This window comes from Zymoseptoria tritici, chromosome 9 (genome assembly GCF_000219625.1).
Source record: "Zymoseptoria tritici IPO323 chromosome 9, whole genome shotgun sequence".
NCBI classification, from domain to species: Eukaryota; Fungi; Ascomycota; class Dothideomycetes; order Mycosphaerellales; family Mycosphaerellaceae; genus Zymoseptoria; species Zymoseptoria tritici.
The window spans coordinates 1218075-1238076 of record NC_018210.1 but is presented as its reverse complement, the minus strand read 5'-3'; the positions used below and the strand labels follow the sequence as shown (position 1 = coordinate 1238076).

General features: G+C 53.7%; 11 protein-coding genes across 11 annotated transcripts; 6 read left to right on the top strand and 5 right to left on the bottom strand.

The window, feature by feature from the left end:
* Window positions 1-133: 133 nt before the first annotated feature.
* On the top strand, window positions 134-2022 carry MYCGRDRAFT_110785 (t-complex protein 1 subunit alpha; the record flags this gene model as incomplete). The annotated part of the gene is made up of 1 exon (XM_003849625.1): window positions 134-2022. One exon carries the CDS (start codon window positions 247-249, stop codon window positions 2020-2022), a length of 1776 nt encoding a protein of 591 aa, XP_003849673.1.
* A 319-nt stretch (window positions 2023-2341) lies between these two features.
* On the top strand, window positions 2342-3805 carry MYCGRDRAFT_75652 (uncharacterized protein; the record flags this gene model as incomplete). The annotated part of the gene is made up of 3 exons (XM_003849626.1): window positions 2342-2409; window positions 2461-3598; window positions 3662-3805. 3 exons carry the CDS (start codon window positions 2360-2362, stop codon window positions 3803-3805), a joined length of 1332 nt encoding a protein of 443 aa, XP_003849674.1.
* Window positions 3806-4021: 216 nt separating this feature from the next.
* MYCGRDRAFT_101240 (uncharacterized protein) lies at window positions 4022-4918 on the bottom strand (the record flags this gene model as incomplete). Its single annotated transcript, XM_003849382.1, has 3 exons — window positions 4022-4286; window positions 4340-4851; window positions 4907-4918. 3 exons carry the CDS (start codon window positions 4916-4918, stop codon window positions 4022-4024), a joined length of 789 nt encoding a protein of 262 aa, XP_003849430.1.
* A 254-nt stretch (window positions 4919-5172) lies between these two features.
* MYCGRDRAFT_110783 (uncharacterized protein) lies at window positions 5173-7743 on the top strand (the record flags this gene model as incomplete). Its single annotated transcript, XM_003849627.1, has 1 exon — window positions 5173-7743. One exon carries the CDS (start codon window positions 5218-5220, stop codon window positions 7741-7743), a length of 2526 nt encoding a protein of 841 aa, XP_003849675.1.
* A 647-nt stretch (window positions 7744-8390) lies between these two features.
* Window positions 8391-8957, bottom strand: MYCGRDRAFT_105739 (uncharacterized protein; the record flags this gene model as incomplete). Its single annotated transcript, XM_003849381.1, has 1 exon — window positions 8391-8957. The coding sequence occupies one exon, from the start codon at window positions 8812-8814 to the stop codon at window positions 8497-8499; it is 318 nt and encodes a 105-aa protein (XP_003849429.1).
* A 3197-nt stretch (window positions 8958-12154) lies between these two features.
* Window positions 12155-13329, top strand: MYCGRDRAFT_62470 (uncharacterized protein; the record flags this gene model as incomplete). Its single annotated transcript, XM_003849628.1, has 2 exons — window positions 12155-12316; window positions 12382-13329. Coding segments are annotated over 2 exons (981 nt in total), but the record flags the coding sequence as incomplete, so codon positions are not given.
* A 548-nt stretch (window positions 13330-13877) lies between these two features.
* On the bottom strand, window positions 13878-14835 carry MYCGRDRAFT_101238 (uncharacterized protein; the record flags this gene model as incomplete). Its single annotated transcript, XM_003849380.1, has 3 exons — window positions 13878-13936; window positions 13991-14482; window positions 14535-14835. 3 exons carry the CDS (start codon window positions 14605-14607, stop codon window positions 13878-13880), a joined length of 624 nt encoding a protein of 207 aa, XP_003849428.1.
* A 241-nt stretch (window positions 14836-15076) lies between these two features.
* On the top strand, window positions 15077-16390 carry MYCGRDRAFT_87527 (uncharacterized protein; the record flags this gene model as incomplete). The annotated part of the gene is made up of 1 exon (XM_003849629.1): window positions 15077-16390. The coding sequence occupies one exon, from the start codon at window positions 15077-15079 to the stop codon at window positions 16388-16390; it is 1314 nt and encodes a 437-aa protein (XP_003849677.1).
* A 467-nt stretch (window positions 16391-16857) lies between these two features.
* MYCGRDRAFT_47656 (uncharacterized protein) lies at window positions 16858-17475 on the bottom strand (the record flags this gene model as incomplete). Its single annotated transcript, XM_003849379.1, has 1 exon — window positions 16858-17475. One exon carries the CDS (start codon window positions 17473-17475, stop codon window positions 16858-16860), a length of 618 nt encoding a protein of 205 aa, XP_003849427.1.
* MYCGRDRAFT_87525 (uncharacterized protein) lies at window positions 17462-18991 on the top strand (the record flags this gene model as incomplete). Its single annotated transcript, XM_003849630.1, has 2 exons — window positions 17462-17476; window positions 18038-18991. The coding sequence occupies 2 exons, from the start codon at window positions 17462-17464 to the stop codon at window positions 18989-18991; spliced, it is 969 nt and encodes a 322-aa protein (XP_003849678.1).
* Window positions 18992-19213: 222 nt separating this feature from the next.
* MYCGRDRAFT_47713 (uncharacterized protein) lies at window positions 19214-19694 on the bottom strand (the record flags this gene model as incomplete). Its single annotated transcript, XM_003849378.1, has 2 exons — window positions 19214-19319; window positions 19372-19694. 2 exons carry the CDS (start codon window positions 19692-19694, stop codon window positions 19214-19216), a joined length of 429 nt encoding a protein of 142 aa, XP_003849426.1.
* Window positions 19695-20002: the final 308 nt, after the last annotated feature.

Below are 20002 nucleotides of genomic sequence, written 5' to 3'. Positions count from 1 at the left end.
TTGGAAAGGTGTTTTGGCTCTGGAGGAGGAACGCCTGGAAGTTGCCAAGAGATGTCCATCAAGCTCGAGCTCCCTCGCGTTCCCGACCAGACTGGACTTCGATTTTTTTGAAGCTCAACTCAACACCACACATCACCATCATAACGCAAATTGCACGAACTCACACCCGTCCAAGCAGTCCTTACCGCATCGATCAGACGAGGACCTTCTTCAGCTCGCACCCCCCTCATTCCGCAATCGCCAACCATGGCGGGAATTTTCGAGCAGTCGCGCAATCAAGGCACCTTGTTTCTGGGAGGTCAGAAGATTAGCGGCGCAGATATTCGCGACCAGAATGTACTCGCTACACAAGCCATTGCCAACATCGTGAAGTCATCATTCGGGCCTAGCGGTCTGGATAAGATGATGGTGGATGACATCGGCGAGGTGACAGTCACAAACGATGGAGCCACGATCCTCAGTCTGCTCAACGTCGAGCATCCAGCTGGAAAGATTCTTGTGGACCTCGCTCAGCAACAAGACAAGGAAGTCGGAGATGGAACAACCAGTGTGGTGCTCATCGCTGCGGAATTACTACGAAGAGCAAACGAGCTGGTCAAGATGCGCATACACCCCACCACAATCATCACAGGCTACAGACTGGCGCTGCGCGAGGCTGTCCGATATATGAACGAGAATGTGAGCACAAAGGTGGAGACTCTGGGCCGGGAAAGCTTGGTCAACATTGCAAAGACGAGCATGTCTAGCAAAATCATCGGTGGTGACTCCGAGTTCTTCTCCAACATGGTTGTGGACGCCATCACCAGCGTCAAGACGACCAACGCGCGAGGAGAAGTCAAATATCCAGTCAAGGCGGTCAACGTACTCAAAGCTCACGGAAAGAGTGCAACCGAGTCTCAGCTCGTCAAGGGCTATGCGCTCAACTGCACTGTGGCCTCGCAAGCGATGAAGACGAGGATCACGGATGCGAAGATTGCAGTCTTGGACATGAACTTTCAGAAAGAGCGAATGAAGCTTGGCGTGAATGTGGTCATCGACGACCCGGCACAATTGGAGAAGATTCGGGAACGAGAGTCGAGCATGGTGATTGAGCGGGTGGAGATGATCTTGAAGGCCGGCGCAAATGTCATCTTTACCACGAAGGGAATCGATGACATGTGCTTGAAACACTTTGTGGAGAAGGGAGCGATGGCTGTGCGTCGATGCAAGAAAGAGGATCTCAGACGGATAGAGAAGGCTACTGGTGCGACCATGATCAGCACATTGGCGGACATCAACACCGGCGACGACTTCTTCGATCCCAAGGCACTCGGCGAGGCGAAGGAAGTTGTGCAGGAGCGGATATCGGACGACGAGCTCATCTTGGTCAAGGGACCCAAGGTGCATACCGCGGCCTCTATCATCCTCCGTGGCGCCAACGAGTACTCCTTGGACGAGATGGAGCGATCGGTACACGACTCTCTTTCTGCCGTCAAGCGCACTTTGGAGTCTGGCCGCATCGTTCCCGGTGGCGGAGCTGTTGAGACCGCGCTGCACATCTACTTGGAGGAGTGGGCAACAAGTGTAGGCTCCCGTGAGCAGCTTGCCATCGGTGCGTTCGCCGCATCCCTGCTTGTCATCCCCAACACACTCGCGGTCAACGCGGCCAAGGATAGCTCGGAACTCGTTGCTCAGCTTCGCTCCCGCCATGCATTATCGCAACGCACGTCGGAGCCAGCTTCAGCACACCCACCCACTCCTGCGAAGGGCACGCCTACTCCTGCTACTCGGCCATCTACACAACAAGCGCTGGATGCGGATGCGAAGGCGCTGGCCAAGGCGAAGGGCTACAAGAACTACGGTCTCGATCTCACACGCGGTCGGGTGCACGACTGTGTCAAGGCCGGTGTGTTGGAGCCGAGCATGAGCAAGGTGAAGCAGCTCAAGTCGGCAGTTGAGGCTTGTGTAGCGATCATGCGAATTGATACCCTGATCAAGCTCGACCCTGAACAGCGTGGTGGAGACGATGGACATGGGCACTAGATCGGCGTGTGAGGATGTGGAATAGATGGAATGGACATTGGACAGGATGAGACTGTCTGTGTAAGGCCATAGAAGGCCGCGGTCATAGCCAGTAGTCCCAAAACCGACTCGCAAAGAGTGCTACGCCTGAACATCTTCTTACTCATCGAACGAGAAGGTCAATCGCATCCACTCATACAATATCTTGGCGTGCATGTGAGAGAGACGAGCTGCAGGGTCTTTGGCGCTAATCACGTCAGTGTTGATAAGGCACGTGAACTTTTCGTGTATAACTGTTTCTCTCACTCACACACTTCCAACCTCTCTCTAAAGACGCTCGTCTGGACACATTCCGGCCATGAGTGAGCTTCTGGAGTTCCTGCGAACTCACGAAGAAGCTTTCCGTAGGTACAATCCCCCAAGATCTCCCCACGCTCAATCACTCGCTGACTTCCATAGTCGTTCACGTCTAGCTTCTCTCTACTCCGACTTTCGATCTCAGCGCCAAACGAATCCCGATGGCTACACAGCAAACTCATCCGCGTGGCTCCGAGCCTTGACCTCCGCAGCGAAGGCAGGTTTACTTCCTTCACCGAGTGGAGCTCAGAACGATCGCTTCGTGTTGAATGGTGGAGAGGAGCTCTTGAGGAACTTGGAAGGGGAATATGGCAGACCGCTGGCTTTGAGTGCTGTGCTGCAAGATGCCATACAAGCTGGAGCGCTCGTGGAACTGAGGACATTTCTGAACAAAAAAGAGAGCTTATACAAGAAGAGATGGGTGCCCACTGTAGGAGAAGTTGTAGGGTGGGGTTTGAGGCAACTGGGCGTGATTGGAGACAGCGAAGACAGACTTGTGAAGGGGAACTTTGTGGTGGTTGCAAACGTGGAGGCGGCGGCGAAAGCAGTACTGGACACGATTTCGAAGACGGCCACGAGTCCTAGCTCACGGATATTTTCACGAGAGATGTTCGCAAATACCTTTGGACCTCACCTCGGAGCACAGGACGGACTAAGTTCGAACGACCTGTCCGTCCTCATGGTGCACCTGGCGCGCGATCGACAGGCAATATCCTACCATGATGCCTCCGGTACCATCAAGTTCGCATCGCCCACCGAACCAGTTCCGTCGCCAGTTACAGAAGAAGATATATCGATAGCTTCACTCCGCTCTCTGATAGGTTCTCTGAGTCCTCAAATCGACCTCCTCACGGATCAAATAGCAGCTTCAGACAAAGCTGCTCGGGAAGCAGTGAGCAAAAAGCAGCTCCACTCGGCGAAGATTGCGCTACGTCAAAAGAAGGCCGCAGAGACAAAGCTCAGCCAGCGAACAGCGACACTCACACAGTTGGAAGACGTCTACGCCAAGATCGAACAGGCGAGCGATCAGGTTGAGATCGTGAAAGTCATGGAGGCTAGTGGTGCGGCTTTGAAGAGTCTCAACAAGCAGACGGGCGGTGTGGAGAGAGTGCAGGATGTGATGGACGGGCTACGAGAGGAGATGATGAACGCCGATGAGATTGGCAATGCCATCAACGAATTGTCCTCGGGCGAGATCGACGAAGGCGAGGTGGAGGATGAGTTGGAAGCTTTGGAGAAGGTCGAGAAAGACAAGGTAGACGCCAAAGAGAAGGCCGAGAAAGATCGGAAGGAGGAGGCCGAGCGAGAAGAACGCCAGAAGAAGGAGCTGGATGAGGCCGAGCAGACCAGACTCAAGCTGGCCGAGCTGGAGAGTTTGGGCACGCCGCCGACTGAGGTGAAGTCTCAGGATACAGTTATGAAGGAGGCTGAGCAGAGCACTGCTTGAAAAAGTGCATGTAGAGTAGCTTGCACACGACTTAATGAATTACGCATACTGCATAAGGAGCGTTCCCGTTGAAGCGCGGCCTGCTGTACAATCTCCAGTCAAGATCATACTCATGTTAGCTTGCTTGACTGCAAGACCCAGTACAATTGCGACCATTTCTCACTCAACAATGGTCAATGTGGAGTCGAAATTGAAAAGTATTTGCTCGCTTGCCTCTCAAAAGATAACATCCTCGTCGCCGTCTTCGCCCAGTATGTTCTTGCTCTCCCCGGATTGTTGACCATTCGCTGCGCCCTCATCATTCTCCTTCTCCTTCTCACGCTCCGCCTTCTTCTTCCGCTCTGCTTCCTCCTCTGCAGCTGCTTTCTCCTTGAAACCCTTGACCTTCTTCAGCCGCACAAACTCCTCTCGGTCCAGTTCGTCCAGCTCCGTGTTGATGTACTTGATCGTGTTCTCTGTCCTCGGAATAATCACATGTTCGCTGAATCTATGTTAGCATCATGCTCCGCCAAATCGTGACCGAGTCGCACTGACATAGCATTGACTCTTCGATTCACCATCTTGATCACCTCATCCAGAATCACAAACGCGGTCTGCAGACTCGCCAGCTCAACTAAAGTCTCTACTGCCCGCGTATACGTCTCTCTGCACTTTTGCACCTGCTGTCCACCTTTACCCAACCCAGTCATACCAAACTCGCTCGCACCCTCCTTCTGAAAGCTCTCAAAAGCCGGCAGGAACACACCGCTGATGTTCTCCTGCTTAGTCCGGACCCGGAACTTTGCATTGCGTGCGCTCTCGGTGATTTGATATCCAATGCTGTTGTTACCGACGGCGTATGTGACCTCGGCGAGGGAGAAGGCGGCGATTTGCATGACACGACCCATCTTGCGCTTGGCTTCGTCGATGCGTCTTGTGATCTCGCGGAAACGTTTCGTGAGGGCTTCGGATTTGCGCTTCAAGAGGTCGTGACCTGTTTGAGCTCCTTTGAGCTTCGACTTCATGATGCCCAGCGACTGCCGGGTCGGGAAGACCTGCTCGCGGTCCTGAGGGGAGATGCATTAGTCAAGTACAGTTGGATTGTCCTCCATTGAAACGTACCTTGCCCGACATCTTGAGTGGCTTGTGATGGAGTTAGATGGATAATACCCTCTGCACAGCTTCCGGATCAGATACGAGAGGATCGAGGAGTGTCTTGCGTGTTGTATTCGTACGTACGGGTGTTGGTTGCATGTGAAGGAAGCGATGTGGAGCTCTCCAAAGCTTATCCGCCGTCGCCAAGCATCTCGGTCGTCTCATAAGATTTCCTTGCATCGTAGCCACGCTCTCGAACCCATCCCAAAGCGATGCCGGGCGGTCTGCCCTTCATTTCCCTTTCCATTGGACTCCCGTCACGGCGCAAATCAAACACCATGAGTCTCGCCACGCCAAACTCGTCGCAGCTCTGGCTTTGCGGAGCCTCCGACGAAATCTACGAGAACGACATTCTTCGCGCGCCGGACAACATCAAAGCGTGGCTGGACTATGCCTACTTCAAACGGCAATATGGCACACTTCTGGAACAGAGCTTCGTGCTGGAGCGAGCTTGCAATGCATTGCCGAGAAGCTACAAGCTGTGGAAGATGTACCTCGAGTTGCGCGTGAAGCATCTACAAGGCCGAAGCCCGGCGAAGCGGAAGGCGGAGTTTCAAAAGGTCAACGCTCTGTTCGAGCGGGCGCTGGTACTCCTGAACAAGATGCCAAAGATCTGGGAGATGTACCTCACATTCCTGTGCCAGCAGCCGCTGGTCACATTCACACGGAGGACGTGCGATCGCGCGCTGAGAGCTTTGCCTGTGACCCAGCACAATCGCATATGGATGCTTTACCGACCGTTCGCATACTCGGCAGGTGGAGAGACGGCGGTCAAAGTGTGGAGGAGATATATCCAGCTGCACCCAGAGCATGTGGAGGAGTTCATTGATCTGCTGGCAAAAGAGGGGAAATATACCGAAGCTGTGCAGCAGTATATCCGGATACTGAACAACCCGAACTTTCAAAGCAGGCAGGCAAAAGGACCATTTCAGCACTGGACGGAGATGCTGGAAATCTTGATAGACAACGCGCGATTGGTACCGAATCCTGTACCTTTGCCGGACGGCAGCACGATCGACGTGGAGTTGATCATTCGCTCTGGCTGTGACAGATTTCCGGACCAGCGTGGTATACTGTGGGTTGGCCTGGCCCGGTACTACATCAATTTGGGATCATACGAGCGAGCCAGGGACATCTTCGAAGAGGGCATCACAACCGTCATGACTGTTCGCGACTTCAGTGTCGTCTTCGATACATATGCAGAAGCAGAGGAGGCTCTCATATCGATCAAGCTGGAGGACTCTGCAGCGCGGCAGGCGAAAGGCAGGGTTGATGAGGACGCAGATCTGGATCTTGACATTCGAATGCTGCGATTCGAGCAACTGATGGACCGACGACCATTCCTGGTGAATGATGTGCTTCTACGACAGAACCCTCACAACGTCAACGAATGGCAGAAACGGGTCTTGCTATGGGGCGACAACAAGCCCATGATCGTCCAAACATACGCGAATGCGATTGCAGCAATCAGTCCGAAGAAGGCTGTCGGCCGCTTTCACGAACTCTGGACCAACTATGCGAAATTCTACGAAGAAGGCGGCGATCTGGCCAATGCTCGGATAATCATGGAGAAAGCTGTCAAGGTGCCGTACAAGTCGGTGGCTGAGCTGGCTGAGATGTGGACAGAATGGGCAGAGATGGAGCTGCGGAATGAGAACTTCGACCAAGCCGTCAATATCATGGCCAGTGCAACGAAGGCTCCAAAACGGAGCAACGTCGACTACTTCGATGAGAACCTCTCGCCGCAACAAAGGGTGCACAAGAGCTGGAAGCTGTGGTCATTCTACGTTGACCTCGTCGAGTCAGTGTCATCACTGGAAGAGACCAAGAAGATCTACGACCGTATCTTCGAACTCCGTATTGCCACCCCCCAAACTGTCGTCAACTACGCAAATCTGCTCGAAGAGAACAACTATCATGAAGAAAGCTTCAAGGTCTACGAACGTGGCCTCGACCTCTTCTCCTACCCTGTCGCGTTCGAGCTGTGGAACCTGTACCTCACCAAAGCTGTCGATAGGCGCATCTCCATCGAACGCCTCCGCGACCTCTTCGAGCAAGCTGTGGAAGGCTGTCCAGACCGGTTCGCGAAGACTCTCTACCTCATGTACGGCGCTCTGGAAGAGGAAAGAGGACTCGCACGCCACGCCATGCGCATCTACGAACGTGCTACTCGTGCTGTGGCCGACGAAGATCGAGCTGAGATGTTCGAGTTCTACATCACGAAGTCGGCGTCCAATTTCGGTCTTACCAGCACCCGGTCTATCTATGAACGTGCCATCGCCGCCCTGCCAGACAAGGAAGCCGGCATCATGTGTGTCAAGTTCGCGGAGATGGAACGCCGTCTTGGCGAGATCGATCGTGCAAGAGCCATCTATGGCCATGCATCCCAATTTTGCGATCCCAGAGTCAACGCGGAGTTCTGGAGGAAGTGGGAGGGTTTCGAAGTGCAGCATGGCAACGAAGATACGTTCAAAGAGATGTTGCGCATCAAGAGATCTGTGCAGGCTCAGTTCAACACGGACGTCAACTTCATTGCGAGCCAGGCCGTGGCGAGACAGCAGGAGATAGCGCAAGCGAATGGAGAGGACGGCGAGGGCGATGCGGACGAAGCAGAGCTTGGCGCGCAGAAGGCGGACGCTATGGCTGCGCTCGAGAGGCAGGCTAGGGCGCCAGTTGGATTCGTCGCGGCGACTAGCGGACCAGAAGGCGGAAATCGACCACCGAAGGTTGAGGGCGGTGGAGAGTCTGCTGGAGGGCTGAAGGTCAGCAACGCGGATGAGATTGACATTGACGACGATCTTTGAAGGACGATGGAAGATTGAAAGATCGAACATTTGACTCGACTCTCGGACTCACCGTCCCAACGCCCATAGGAGCCACTAGGATCTTCTCGAGATCAACGCCATACGCGGATTTGCCGTCGGAGACCAAGAGCCGCGGTCGGGCCCCTGCATGCCACACGTGCTTTGCTGTAGCCTTAAGGCGGAGGGCATGCTTAGCTTTCGATCCGATGCCTTGGAAGGAGACAATTCAGAACGGCTTCGGAGCAGACTAGGTACGGGATGCGCCGTTGTAGATGAATGCTTTGGAGCAGAACCGCCGTCGTTGGAAAGGTCGCTGCAGGGTCAGAGATATGACAGGTCGCCCGTGATGGGACCGCACTGCGCGGCACCAACGGCCGAAGATTCTGGCCGTTTCATACTGCCTGCATAGGCAAGCTACGGCCTGCCCAGTCCAGGCAATTGCCGTCTCTTACATAGTTCGATGAGGTCGAAGACCTCGACATGTAACAACGAGTAAGTCGCTCTCTCACCTACAGGCTGCTCTCTCACTTTGATGACATGTGCTAAGCACTCGCTGGTCAGGGATCGCTGCCGCTTGCTTCGTTCCGCGGCGTCCATATTTAGCTCAATACCGCACGTAGATTTGGACTGGTCATGTTTTCTATCGTTGCGACGGCTCTTGAGTGGTTCTAGGAGTGCCCAGATCGGAGCCTGGATGAGACCTACGGAAACAGCTCAACAATCGACCAGGAGTTTGACAAGACTTATTGGCCGTCATTGCGTCAGCATCAGCACGAATTGATGAGATTTCATGGCGTAACGAGGACAATCACTACGGGCACGACTCGACGATTGGAAATGGACTGGACGGAACGTGTCGCTCGTCGTTGCGGTGTCCAGGCAAGGCTGTACGGAGCGTGTGTCGCAAAGGGGGAATGCTAGACGGATCCCATCCGAAAACAGCTCACACTTGGACATAAAGGTGGACGGAACATATTCTCCATCGTTGCGGCAGCTATCTCGTAGCTCAAAGAGAGCCACCGCCGACTTCCGACGGCTCTCCACGCGAACGACAAGCCCCCTCACTTCCATGCTCACTTACATCGCCCCCACGGCCTCACACTCCACCAAAGCTTCCGTAGGAACACACGTCCGACTAATCGACAACTTGCTACCCCTCCGCTCAGTCTTCATCGCAGTCCGCAGAGCCACCACCTTCTCCACGCCATCCTCCCCGTTCGACAGCCTGTACGACACCTCGACGGCATCGCCCCTCAGCCGCATACCACAACGCTTGGCCTCCTTGTGGAGATTCTTCAGAAACTCCTCCGCGTACTCCTTTCCGCCGAACGACGGCTCATCCTTGATCAATCCCAGCTTCGCCATCCGTCCCGGGCCCAAGAATTTCAGGAACTCCACACAATGCTGCAGTCCGTCGTGGACGTAGAAGGTGGCGTTGCCGTACCAGATGTCGCCGGCTGTGATTCGGATTTGGCCGCAGGTGCGTAGCAGAGCGGGCTCACTGAAGTGGGTGCATTTGTCGACGCAGAAAGCGCAGCGGAACTTCTTGCGGGTGCAGCGGGTGTAGTCGTCCTGCAGGGCGTACTTGAAGATTCGGCTTTGGACTTCTTCGGGGAGTCTGAGGAGGTGGCTGCGTGGTGGTGCGCGGAGAGTGATGGTCGTCTTGGACTTGGACTTGGACTTGGACTTCTGCTTCTGCTACGTTGTCAGCCGTCTGGTATCAGTGGTTGGAAGGAGAGTCGTCTCACCTTCTGAAGGACCTGAGATCTGGTTCTAACCATGTTTGCGGAGGTTCTCGGCGTAATATGTTAAGAGATGGATGATGTTGGCGAGTATGCTTAGTGTAATGTGCAGAGCAAAAGACGATGTTCGTTGAAGGAAGGTTGTTCGGTCGTAAGAAACTGACAATGGGAGGAAAGGTGGCTGGGAGAAGATGAAGTGGTGTCACAAACGAAAACTCGTTCATAGCTCCAGTGGCCAAGACAACCCTGAGTAGGCAGGAACGACCACGAGCGATTGCATGACTATGCCAAAGTCATAATGACGAGACGACTATGCCAGATAGTGTGAGTATGAGAATGACACTGAGTCACAGGTCTTTGTCTGAAGTGAATGCCGTTGATCACAGTACACTATTGAGAAAACATTGTCGATATGCCCACCATCAGTAGTCGTGCAGCCAAGTCAACGCCGTCATTACAACATCTTCCTGCAGTTCCCATCAATTCTTCCTGGCGCCTCTCTACTGCCCATTGACCGTTCCAATTGCAACTTGAGATGCGTCGCCAAACTGAGAACCCGTCGTCTCAGCGACCGTAACCTTGAGGGCGTACATTGTGAGGAGCACGTCGTTTTCGGGCCCAGACGACGAGACAAGCGCTGCTTTCAGGGTGTAGGTCTCCCCGACTTTGGCCTTTGGCGGGATCGAGACGTAATGGTCGATGGTGTTCGTAGTGTTGCTGAAGTCCTGTCCCAAGTACTTTGGCCTCGTTTGCTTGCCGAGGGCGCCAGCGTTCGTTTCGTCGCCGGGTGTGAAACCGAAGGCCATCATGTATTCCAGGACCTTTTCATCGAACAACCCGACCGTAATGCCAAGCTTGATTTCGTCGCTTGGAGCCATCGTCAACGGAGCTGTGAAGCCGATGATACGGGCGTTGACGATGGCGATGAGGACTGCCGCCGCGGCGCAGATGTTGGCGTGCATGTTGAGAGAAAAGAGCGAGAGAGTGTAGGTGATCTATTGGGTACATTGATCGGCACGTTGCGTTGGTGTTCAGTTGTAGCGGAAGAGTGAGCAAACTTGACGGGGAGGACGGGTTTATACAGCATTAGCATATCGGACAATCCTAGGCTAATGGCCGGACTACAAGGCAGTCAGCCAATCCGACCCTAGAGACGGACCCCTGACGCCCGCCAGCAGTGGTTCATCCGTCTGATGTGCGAAGGTACTGTACTGACTGTTTGTCATTCGACTCGCAATACCATCGGGACACGAGTTCATTGCTGGTACGTTCCAACCAGTACCGCCTTGAACATGGTCAACCTATTGTGCAACAAAGTCACACCGCTACCCTTGTTGCGACAACTTCGCAATCTTCCAGCTTGTCAATTGACGAGGTCCACGCAGTGAGATCGTTGGACGGGCCCAGGGCGAACCAGCTCCTGCGTGCAGGGACAGTCGTCGTTAGGTTCGGTCGATGCGATCCTCGGGTAGCATTCGGCAAATTTGCAAGACGCCATACTGTAGCATTGGCACATCGGAGGGATACGGGCCAACCCTTGTCCACAAGCTAATAGTCGGATTGTGAGGCAGTTGGCCAACCCGACCCTTAACACACTCCCCTGACGCTCACCACCGGTGAACTTCCGATGTACCAACAAGCTGTAGTCTCGGAGCGCTCGGAAGACGGAGCAAGGATGAGCCGCCAATTCTCGCTGTGGAGACTGGAGCTCTCTTCTGCTCAATTCATTTCAGCTTTTCCACCATGATCGCGGAACAAGTGGCCAATCCAAAATCTATTCAAGCACATTAACATTCGAACCGTGTGGACTAAGCAGCGGCGAAGCAGAACCAACCTCTTCCTCACTTGTGAACATCGAGATCATGCCGCGCGGCCCAGTCTCGTAGAGCGTCCTGGCTTGAAACAAATTATTGATTTTTCTCAACTCCAGGACAATATCGTTTGTCGGCTGTAGTAGTCCAGCGTTTGTCGAAAAGTTTGCATCGATCGATCCTGGTGCAGACGTTCCCATAATTCCAGGCCATAAGCAACGCACGTCTTGCATATGCTCCATGTGCTCGTCTGGAACTGATCGAAGCCAATCATTGCCGACCCTAGAGTCTCTCAGGACAAAGATAGATTGGGAGTAGTATCTCGAAGCGTAAATGGCACGTGTAGAACGGGAAATGTGAAGTAGATTTGGAAAGGGCGACGGTCGTGGGCTGTCCTTCGGTCCATTTCGGCCTGTCTTCGAGATTTTGACAAAACCAGAGTTCACGGTGAAAGTCAACTTGTAGATCCAATCGTATAGCTCTCGTGGCAGGTCCTCGAGTTGCTCACGAAGCTGAACGATATCGTCGCTGGCCATGTCGGTGATCTGGGTGGATGTGATCGAATATTCACCTCCTCCTGTCCTGTGGGGAAGTCAGACGTTGCCGACCGAAGAATGAAAGGAGTGACAGCATGTCTCCCGATATACTGTCACGTGCGGCATCGCATCATGATGCGAATCATTATCGGTATGCGGCGGATGTTCAAGAAGGAGAAGACGGAAGTGATGTGCATAAGTAATTCTGGCCGGGAATTATGACGAGCCGGCGGCAGGCGCCAACGATCCTGGCGCGAATCTTCGTCAGCACGCCTGTTCGGACGAACCTCCAGGGCTCCGTCTTCAAGTTTCATGCAATGACCTTTCGCCGCACAACCCTGCCGCCGCTCCCTCGACCACGACGACCGCCAACCCAACACCCACCCGCGAATATTCCACGAGCACGAGACCTGGATAGGCACGCAGTACAGCGCGCGCGGCCCACGCGATCATGACCTCCCTCTTCCGCTTCCCCAAACCTCGAGTAAGATTGCCTGCACACGCGCATTCGAAGAGCAAAGGCAGAACTGACATTTATTGCTGTAATAGTCTCTCCTCCACTTCGTCTCCCTCCGCACCGCCTCCGAGTTCATCACCTTTACGCTCCTCATAAACAAAGTCACCGGCTTCTACGGCATTCTCGCGCTGTTTACCGGATATGAGCTGAACGCTTTGCAACTCACGCACTATGTCTACTCGGTCATTGTCCTCGTCCTCGGAATCTACCTCATGCCGAGCATAAGAAACCCCTCCCGACCGCTTCACAATCTTGCGCTGGCCTGGCTATACGTCCTCGACACGCTAGTGAATGCTGCCTACACGGCATTATTCGGAACAGCATGGTTCATGGTCCTCTCGCAGCACCTCCAAGAGCCTGGGAAGGACAGCCCTATTGGAGGCGGTGCGGCAGGCAGTGGAACAATCGATGATACGGCCGGCTTCACAAGTCCCGAGATCAACGCCACAAGCGTCGAGATCACCGTGAAGCCTGCGCCGGGATTGCTTCCAGGTCAACAAGCGGATGCCGTTGCAATCTCACAGCCCGGCAGTCTAGCCGGAGCTGTCCTTGAGAGCGACATGATGACTTCTATCGCACTGCTGGCCATGTTCAGCTTGATCCGTGTCTACTTTTGCATTATTGTGATGAGCTACGCACGTGGGATCCTACGGCAATACGTCGCAAGCACGTCTGCTTCTTCCGCCGGCTTCTCGGAGTCAACAAGCACGGATCCGACAATGGCGGAGTCGCCTTTTACTGCTGGGCGAGTCGAAGGACAGGGCTGGAAGGGTGCGCTGGGTCGCGTTATGGTCAAGTTTCCGACCAAGAGATATTGGCTAGGAAGGGAGGAATTCGATGGTCAGAGCGATTGGGAGCGTGCGACAAGTGGAAGGTTCGAGAGCGGAAGGCAGGCCCTGAAGGTCAAGGTGCCAAATCAGGAGGTCGGTGTTGGTGAGCGTGAAAGACGGGCGAGGAGTGGGACCGGACCCCCACCGCCGCTTGCTCCAGGTAGCCTGGGAAAGAAGATACCGGAGTGAAGGAGAGCACGAGTTGTCGAAGGAACTAAGGACTTGAGGTTGATCTCTGGCACGGCTCGCACAGATGGAGGTTTTCACATGAGCCTCCCGCGGAATCCTGCGTGGCACAGTATTGCAAGATTTGGATATGGATTCACGGGCAATCCCTCGCAGAGCGAGAAGGGATTGTGGGCGCAGTGTACAGAATGGTTTTAGATACGTTCACAGCAGTCACAGATCATGCATAATTAATTTTGAGCACACTCGATCTCCCATTGTTTCCTTCGACCATGCGGACACTTGGTGACATGGTCTCGAGTCTCAGAACGAGTCTTTTCAAAAGCTGGGACCTGCATCCTTCGAATTGTCAGTCAAATGATAAGGATCGTAGCCTGCGCCTGAAACTCCACGCTGCTTGCTCTGGCACTCTCCCACGAAGACTGAGATTCACATGCTCATGCTGCTATGCATATATTGCTATGTCCTGTACAAGAGATGTCTAACAGCACACCCATCATCAGTACCACAACTTAGCAGTTGCATCCTCCTTCGCTCTCCGGTTTTGTCTGGTTCACGTTGACATCAATCGCTGCAGCACTTGTTAGCACATCTTCCTCTTCAGCTTCAGAATGGTATGACTCACTATTCGCCGCCGCCTGCTGACCCTCGCCCTCCATCCCTGGCAGCGCTTGTGCAATCTTCTTAAACAACCCCTTAACATTGTGCCCAACCTTCGCACTCGTCTCCACAAACATGCACCCCAGCCTCTTCGCCTCCTCCTCGCCCTGCTGCGCCGTGACCTCCCTCTTCTCGTTCAAATCCGTCTTGTTCCCCACCAGCACAATGATCACATCATTCCCTCGCTCGCCGCGAACATCATCCACCCACTTGCGTGTCTGAGCGAACGACTTTTGCGATGTGACGTCGTAGACTACCACGGCGACGCTAGAGTCCCGAATATAGGAGGGGATGAGGGAGCGGAACCGTTCCTGACCGGCGGTGTCCCAGAGTTGCAGGCGGACCGTTCGGTCTTCGAGGTACATTGTTTTGCTGAGGAAGTCGATGCCGATGGTCGCTTGGTAGGTGCTGTCGAAGGAGTCGTACATGAAGCGCGTTATTAAGGATGTCTTGCCGACTGAAAAGAGTCAGCATTTGGAGTAGAGTTCACATTTGTGAGGCTTTCTTACCTGATTGCTCGCCCAAGAAGACCAGCTTGAACTTCTTGAGCGGGTTTGTGTATGAGCCTACGTTTTGGGCCATTGTAGCGTTTGTGTCGTGGGTCTGAGGCGTGACGAAATGCTTCTCTTCGTTCGTCCGATCTGCAGTGGAACAATGTTCAAGTTCACTTCCGCCTTTTGCTGCTCTGCTTGTATTCGTGGCTGTCCGGATCCGGCGAAAGGTGGCTTTGAGGGGGTGATGTGTGTTGATTGCTGTTACGAAAGGTCCAGTTCTAGCAAACCACGGATGATATATATCCGGTATTGAATCGTGTAGTGAGATGTCGGTGTGGGCTCGTGCGGTGAAAGGAGATGCGACGCGCAAGTGGCTTTTGGTCCTCAGCCCGGCGGCCGCATATCGACAAGGGGGGGTTTTACCGCGATGGACCCTTTCCTCTATCTCCGGAGACAGGTCCGTTTCGGATTTCTGAACTTTCTGTCTTCCGCCTCAGAATTTGGAGATTTATGCAAACCACTTCTTACACCCAACATTACCGATCGGACTCTTCAGAATGGCAGGAAAACCTGTGACCGCACCGGCGACACATAGCCAGCCTTCTCGCAAAGGCAAAAAGGCATGGCGAAAGAATGTCGACCTGAGCGAAGTCCAGGGTGGATTGGAGACTGTCCGCGACGAGATTATTCAAGGTGGTGTGATCGCCGAGAGGGAGTCTGATCAGCTCTTTACCACCGACGTCCTGGGAGATGCAGAGATTGAGCGGAAATCGAAGAACAAGAAACTCCTCCGAGCCGACGACATTATCGCCCAAAGAAGTGCTGTTCCAGGAATCGAGAAGCGCAAGCGCAAGGGCGAAGAACTAGAGACCTTCACGACTGGCAAGAAGCAGAAGAATGGGACATACATATCACACCGAGAGTTGCAAAGGCTGAAGATGGTCGCTGGTGGCACAAATGGTGGTATGCACTTGGATGAGCGAGTGGAGCACGATCCGTGGGATGCGCCTGCTGCCCCTGTCATGGATGAGCGATTCAGCTTCTTGGAGCCGCCAAAGGACAAAGTTGCGCCAAAATCGCTCAAGCAAGCACCTGTGCCTCTCACAGCCAGTGGTAAGCCACTTGCGAGCGTGCGCAAACCGGAGGCAGGAAAATCATACAATCCGCTCGTAGGTGACTGGTCGGCTCTGTTCGAGCGTGAAGGGGCGGCTGCAGTGGAGGCGGAGAAGGCAAGGCTTCAGGCCGAGTTTGAGCAGGAGGAGCGTGAACGTAATGCTCTCGAGGAGGCCGCGAGGGTTGAAGAGGCAGAAAAGGATGCATTTGCGACTGACTACGAGAGTGCATGGGAGAGCGAGTGGGACGGCATTCAATCCGAGGGCGAGAAGGAGATCCACACAAAGAAGGTCGCAAAGAGGAAAACTCCTCAAGAGAGGAACAAGATCAAGGCGCGAAAAGAGCGTGAGCAAAAAGAGAAGTGGGAGAAGAAGCAGAAGCAGAGGAATGAGCAGGAGAAGCATATCAAGAAGATTGCCCGCGAGCTGTCAGCAAAGGACCGTGCGATCCGTCCTGGCACTCTGGTTTCGACTGGCAACGACGACTCCGACTCCGACGAGAACAATGGTCCGGAGCAGTACAAGAAACGAAGATTCGGTCAGATCGCCATTCCAGAAGCACCACTGGAAGTCACTCTGCCTGAAGATCTCGAGGATTCGCTGCGTAGACTCAAGCCTGAAGGAAACTTGCTCACGGATCGTTACAGGAACTTGCTGATCAATGGCAAGCTGGAGGTGCGAAAGCCTGTTGGACAGAGGAAGCAGAAGCAGACTTACAGAACGGAGAAATGGACGTACAAGGACTGGGAGTTGAAGTAGACGGCGTTGTTGTCATGAATTGGCGTTCTGGCGATATCCCACAAATTCTAGATTTTCGACCCCTTCACACCGATTAGCATCCGCATTTTCCAGTCCATTGCATCTTTTGCTTTACATTTATCCCGACGAAGCGCTGGAGCACTCTGACTTCCCAGCAGGCGACACTGTCCGGTAAAGAGAGGCCTGCCTACCCTCCCATGACTGTGACTTCGAATGCCATTCCGGAAAAACTTCTTGATCCCAGCCAATGCGAGCATTAGGCGGTTAGTTCGCTCCTATCAGACTGTCGCCGATTCTGCCCTTCAACATTCGATTCTCCTCGGGCAGACTTCTCATGACCGGAGCTGTGGGCGGTCATACCAGGCGTCTGCCATTATAACGACGCTATCATCGTGACCGGGCGGGGCATGCAATCGTGTCAGGCTTGTGAGTTATGATCATAGTTCCAACCTTTCGCAAAGGTCCATTCAGTCTGCTCGGTCCAGGAATGATGGATCTAGCTCGACCTTCTTTTCAAATTTCGTCCACCAGTCCTGGAAAGCCTTCAGCGGCACAGTATCACTTCCGAACGAGGCCAGAAAGTTGAAGGCATTTCCAATAATCCTCTGCGCAAGAACTTTGGTCGATGCTCTACCGCCAGAAGCAGAATCCGTCCGGACTAGCGCTGAAGACATTTGCTGACTGTTGTTGGCCATTCCTCCGCTCTGCAAAGTCGCCAGCTGAGCTGCAACTTGCTGCTCCGGCTCGATCGAAACACCGACGACGATGTCTCCAGGTACAGCTCCGTTGGAGGCATCATCGATCATAACGTCGTTGCTAGGTCCCCCGGACTTCAACCCATTGACTTTGAATATCGCGCTCTCCTTTCCGGGTCCAATGCCCCCGAGTAGCTTGAATTCTTGAGATGGCGGGATCTGAACGAAGACTGTTGCGGCGGTTCCTGGTGGCAGCTGGGTCCCTGGTAGCATAAAGACGACGATGTGGCTAAATGCAGGCGCCGGTGGGATCCGAAAGGCATATTGGGCTTCTGTGATTGCTTGTGGTGTTGCGTCGACTGGCCGACCGGAGATGATGAGTCCGAACATAGTGCAGAAAAAACAACGTGCGTAGAGTCCTGTACTGTATCACCGGATTGGACTGAAGCGTTACTACCAGCCTCAGCGCCCGCCGTGGATTATGGCCTTCTCGGCCAGGAGTCGACGGTATGCACGAGCGAGCTTTCCTGTCGGATCGAGTCAAAATCGGAAGGTTCGAGAGAAGCGTGAGTGTGAGTGAATGAGTTGATGTCATGTGCCGAAGTTTAGCCACATCCTGCCCTCGCCAGCCATTTGATCGTCCCCGCCGTAAGCTTGCCTCCAATGTTGTCCCACCTGTCAGCAAACACGTACTTTACATTCAAGGAACCTGTGGATTGAGATCTACTACCACTCCAGTTCAACACTCAACATGGCGTTCAATCTGCAAAGTCTGCGAGACTTCATTCCAAAAGAGCTTCCACGTATGCCCAGCTGGCCCGCTCCAACGTCAGAAGACGAAGACGACCAACGACCACAAACCGGCGACTCGGCCGATCCAGATGCACAAGAACACCAAGGCCCGATCAGTCTAGAGGATGCAGAACCCAGACCCATCCCATCTGGGCCCAAGTCCAATCTTGACCTAGTCAACGAATGCGACAACTTTCCTTACTACCAAACCGATCCAAAGCTCTTCTTCGCCCACATCAACACTTACTATGCTCTCTATGTGAAAGACTACCCAGAAGCAGAGCTTGGATACATCCTACCTTCAGTCGCGGAGGTTTTTAGAGGCTTGCCGGATTGGAAGATCAGCGATGAGGATCGGAGCTTGACGCTGGTGACTGGCACAACGGAACAGGAGAGGAGCAAAGTGGTGGAAGCTACGATACGTGCAATGCATGCAACTGGTCACTTCAAGGTGCTGTCAAAGTGGAGGGATGAGCTATATCCAGTGTACGGACCCAAGGGAGAATTGCTGTTCAGCATGGAACGATCCGCAAGTGCATTATTCGGCATCGTCACGTACGGGTGCCACATGACTGCATATGTCAAGAGCAAGACAGATGAGGGAAAAGAGGGGATCAAGATCTGGGTCCCAAAACGTGCTGTGAGTAAGCAGACATACGGAGGGATGCTGGACAACACCGTGGCAGGCGGCATCGCGACAGGCGAGTCACCATTCGAGAGCTTGGTTCGAGAATCTGCTGAAGAAGCCAGCCTGCCCGAGGACATTGTGCGGGAGAATGCCAAAGCTGTGGGAACAGTCACATACTTCCACATTCGTGACGCGAGAGCCGGAGGTGAGACAAAGCTGCTGCAACCGGAATGCCAGTACGTTTACGACCTGGAGCTGGCAGAAGACGTGGTGCCAAAACCTTCCGACGACGAAGTTGAGAGCTTCGAGTTGATGGCGGTGGAGGATGTGAAGGAGGCGATGAGAGATGGCAAGTTCAAGCCCAACTGCGCGCTTGTGCTGCTGGATTTCTTCATCAGGCATGGCTATGTCACGATGGAAACGGACCCGGGGTATATTGAGATTGTGTCACGGCTTCATCGAAGGTTGGACTTCCCAACGTGCTGAATGCAGTCTTGGAGGAGCAAGATGCATTGGCCGCCGCATACTTTATGATACCCACGAAGCGCCGTCCATGACATGGCATCTTCATTGTTCTAACTTCTTGTTCCCAAATCCCACCAAACGCCGCGCTAATCGACTTTTCTGTATCCTATGCGGACCATCCGCGTGCGAAGACATTGTCACCTAGTCTCCGCAAAATCTCGAAAAACTCCTCATACTCCGTCACTACTTCTTGAGCAGCATGTAGACGTACTCGATCTTCAAAGGTGAAAGCTTCTTGTAAGGACCGTTCAGGCTTAGAAGAAGTCCGCCAAAGGAGATGTAAACCTTGCTGTTCCCTTGTCAGTCCACGCTACCGTATTCACCAGCCTCCGACCACTCACATGTTATCCCCATCCTCCGGATCTTCCACCTTGTACACTTTCCCATAGCAGACATAATCCCACAAATCCGCCAGTGTCGAGCCCGTCGACTTCCCTCTCCATCCCTGACCCTCGTCTTTCGTACCATCCAAGTTCAACGTCGAAGCCAGCAGCATGGAGAATGTCTCTCCTGCGACGAGTGGGTAGAGTTCGCAATTGATGTCGAGCGTGTAGGATGTGGACGAGTCCTGGCTTGTGCCGATGACTCGATGGACGCGGTCGTAGGCTTGGTCGAGGAGGGTGTTGACGTTGAAGGCCTCTTCGTAGAGCTGTGCGTCGGACATTGTGGCGGTGGATGAGTAGGTCTTGTCGGGAGTGGACTCGTTGGTGAAGTTGTCGCAAGTTGGATGTTCAACGAGCTTGTCGAAGAATGTTTGAAGCGAGGATTTGCCGATGAGAGCGCTTAGTCAGCGGCACCAGCTCCAATGTGAACTCCCGTCTTGTCTGCTTCACTTCGACACCCATGACTTGTGACTCTGAATTCCCTTCATGCATGGCTACGCATGGATACGCTGTTAGTCAGAGAAGTCAACAGCCACTGTCGAACGTCAGCTATCAACTAAAAGGATATTGTCATGCAGGCTCATCCTCT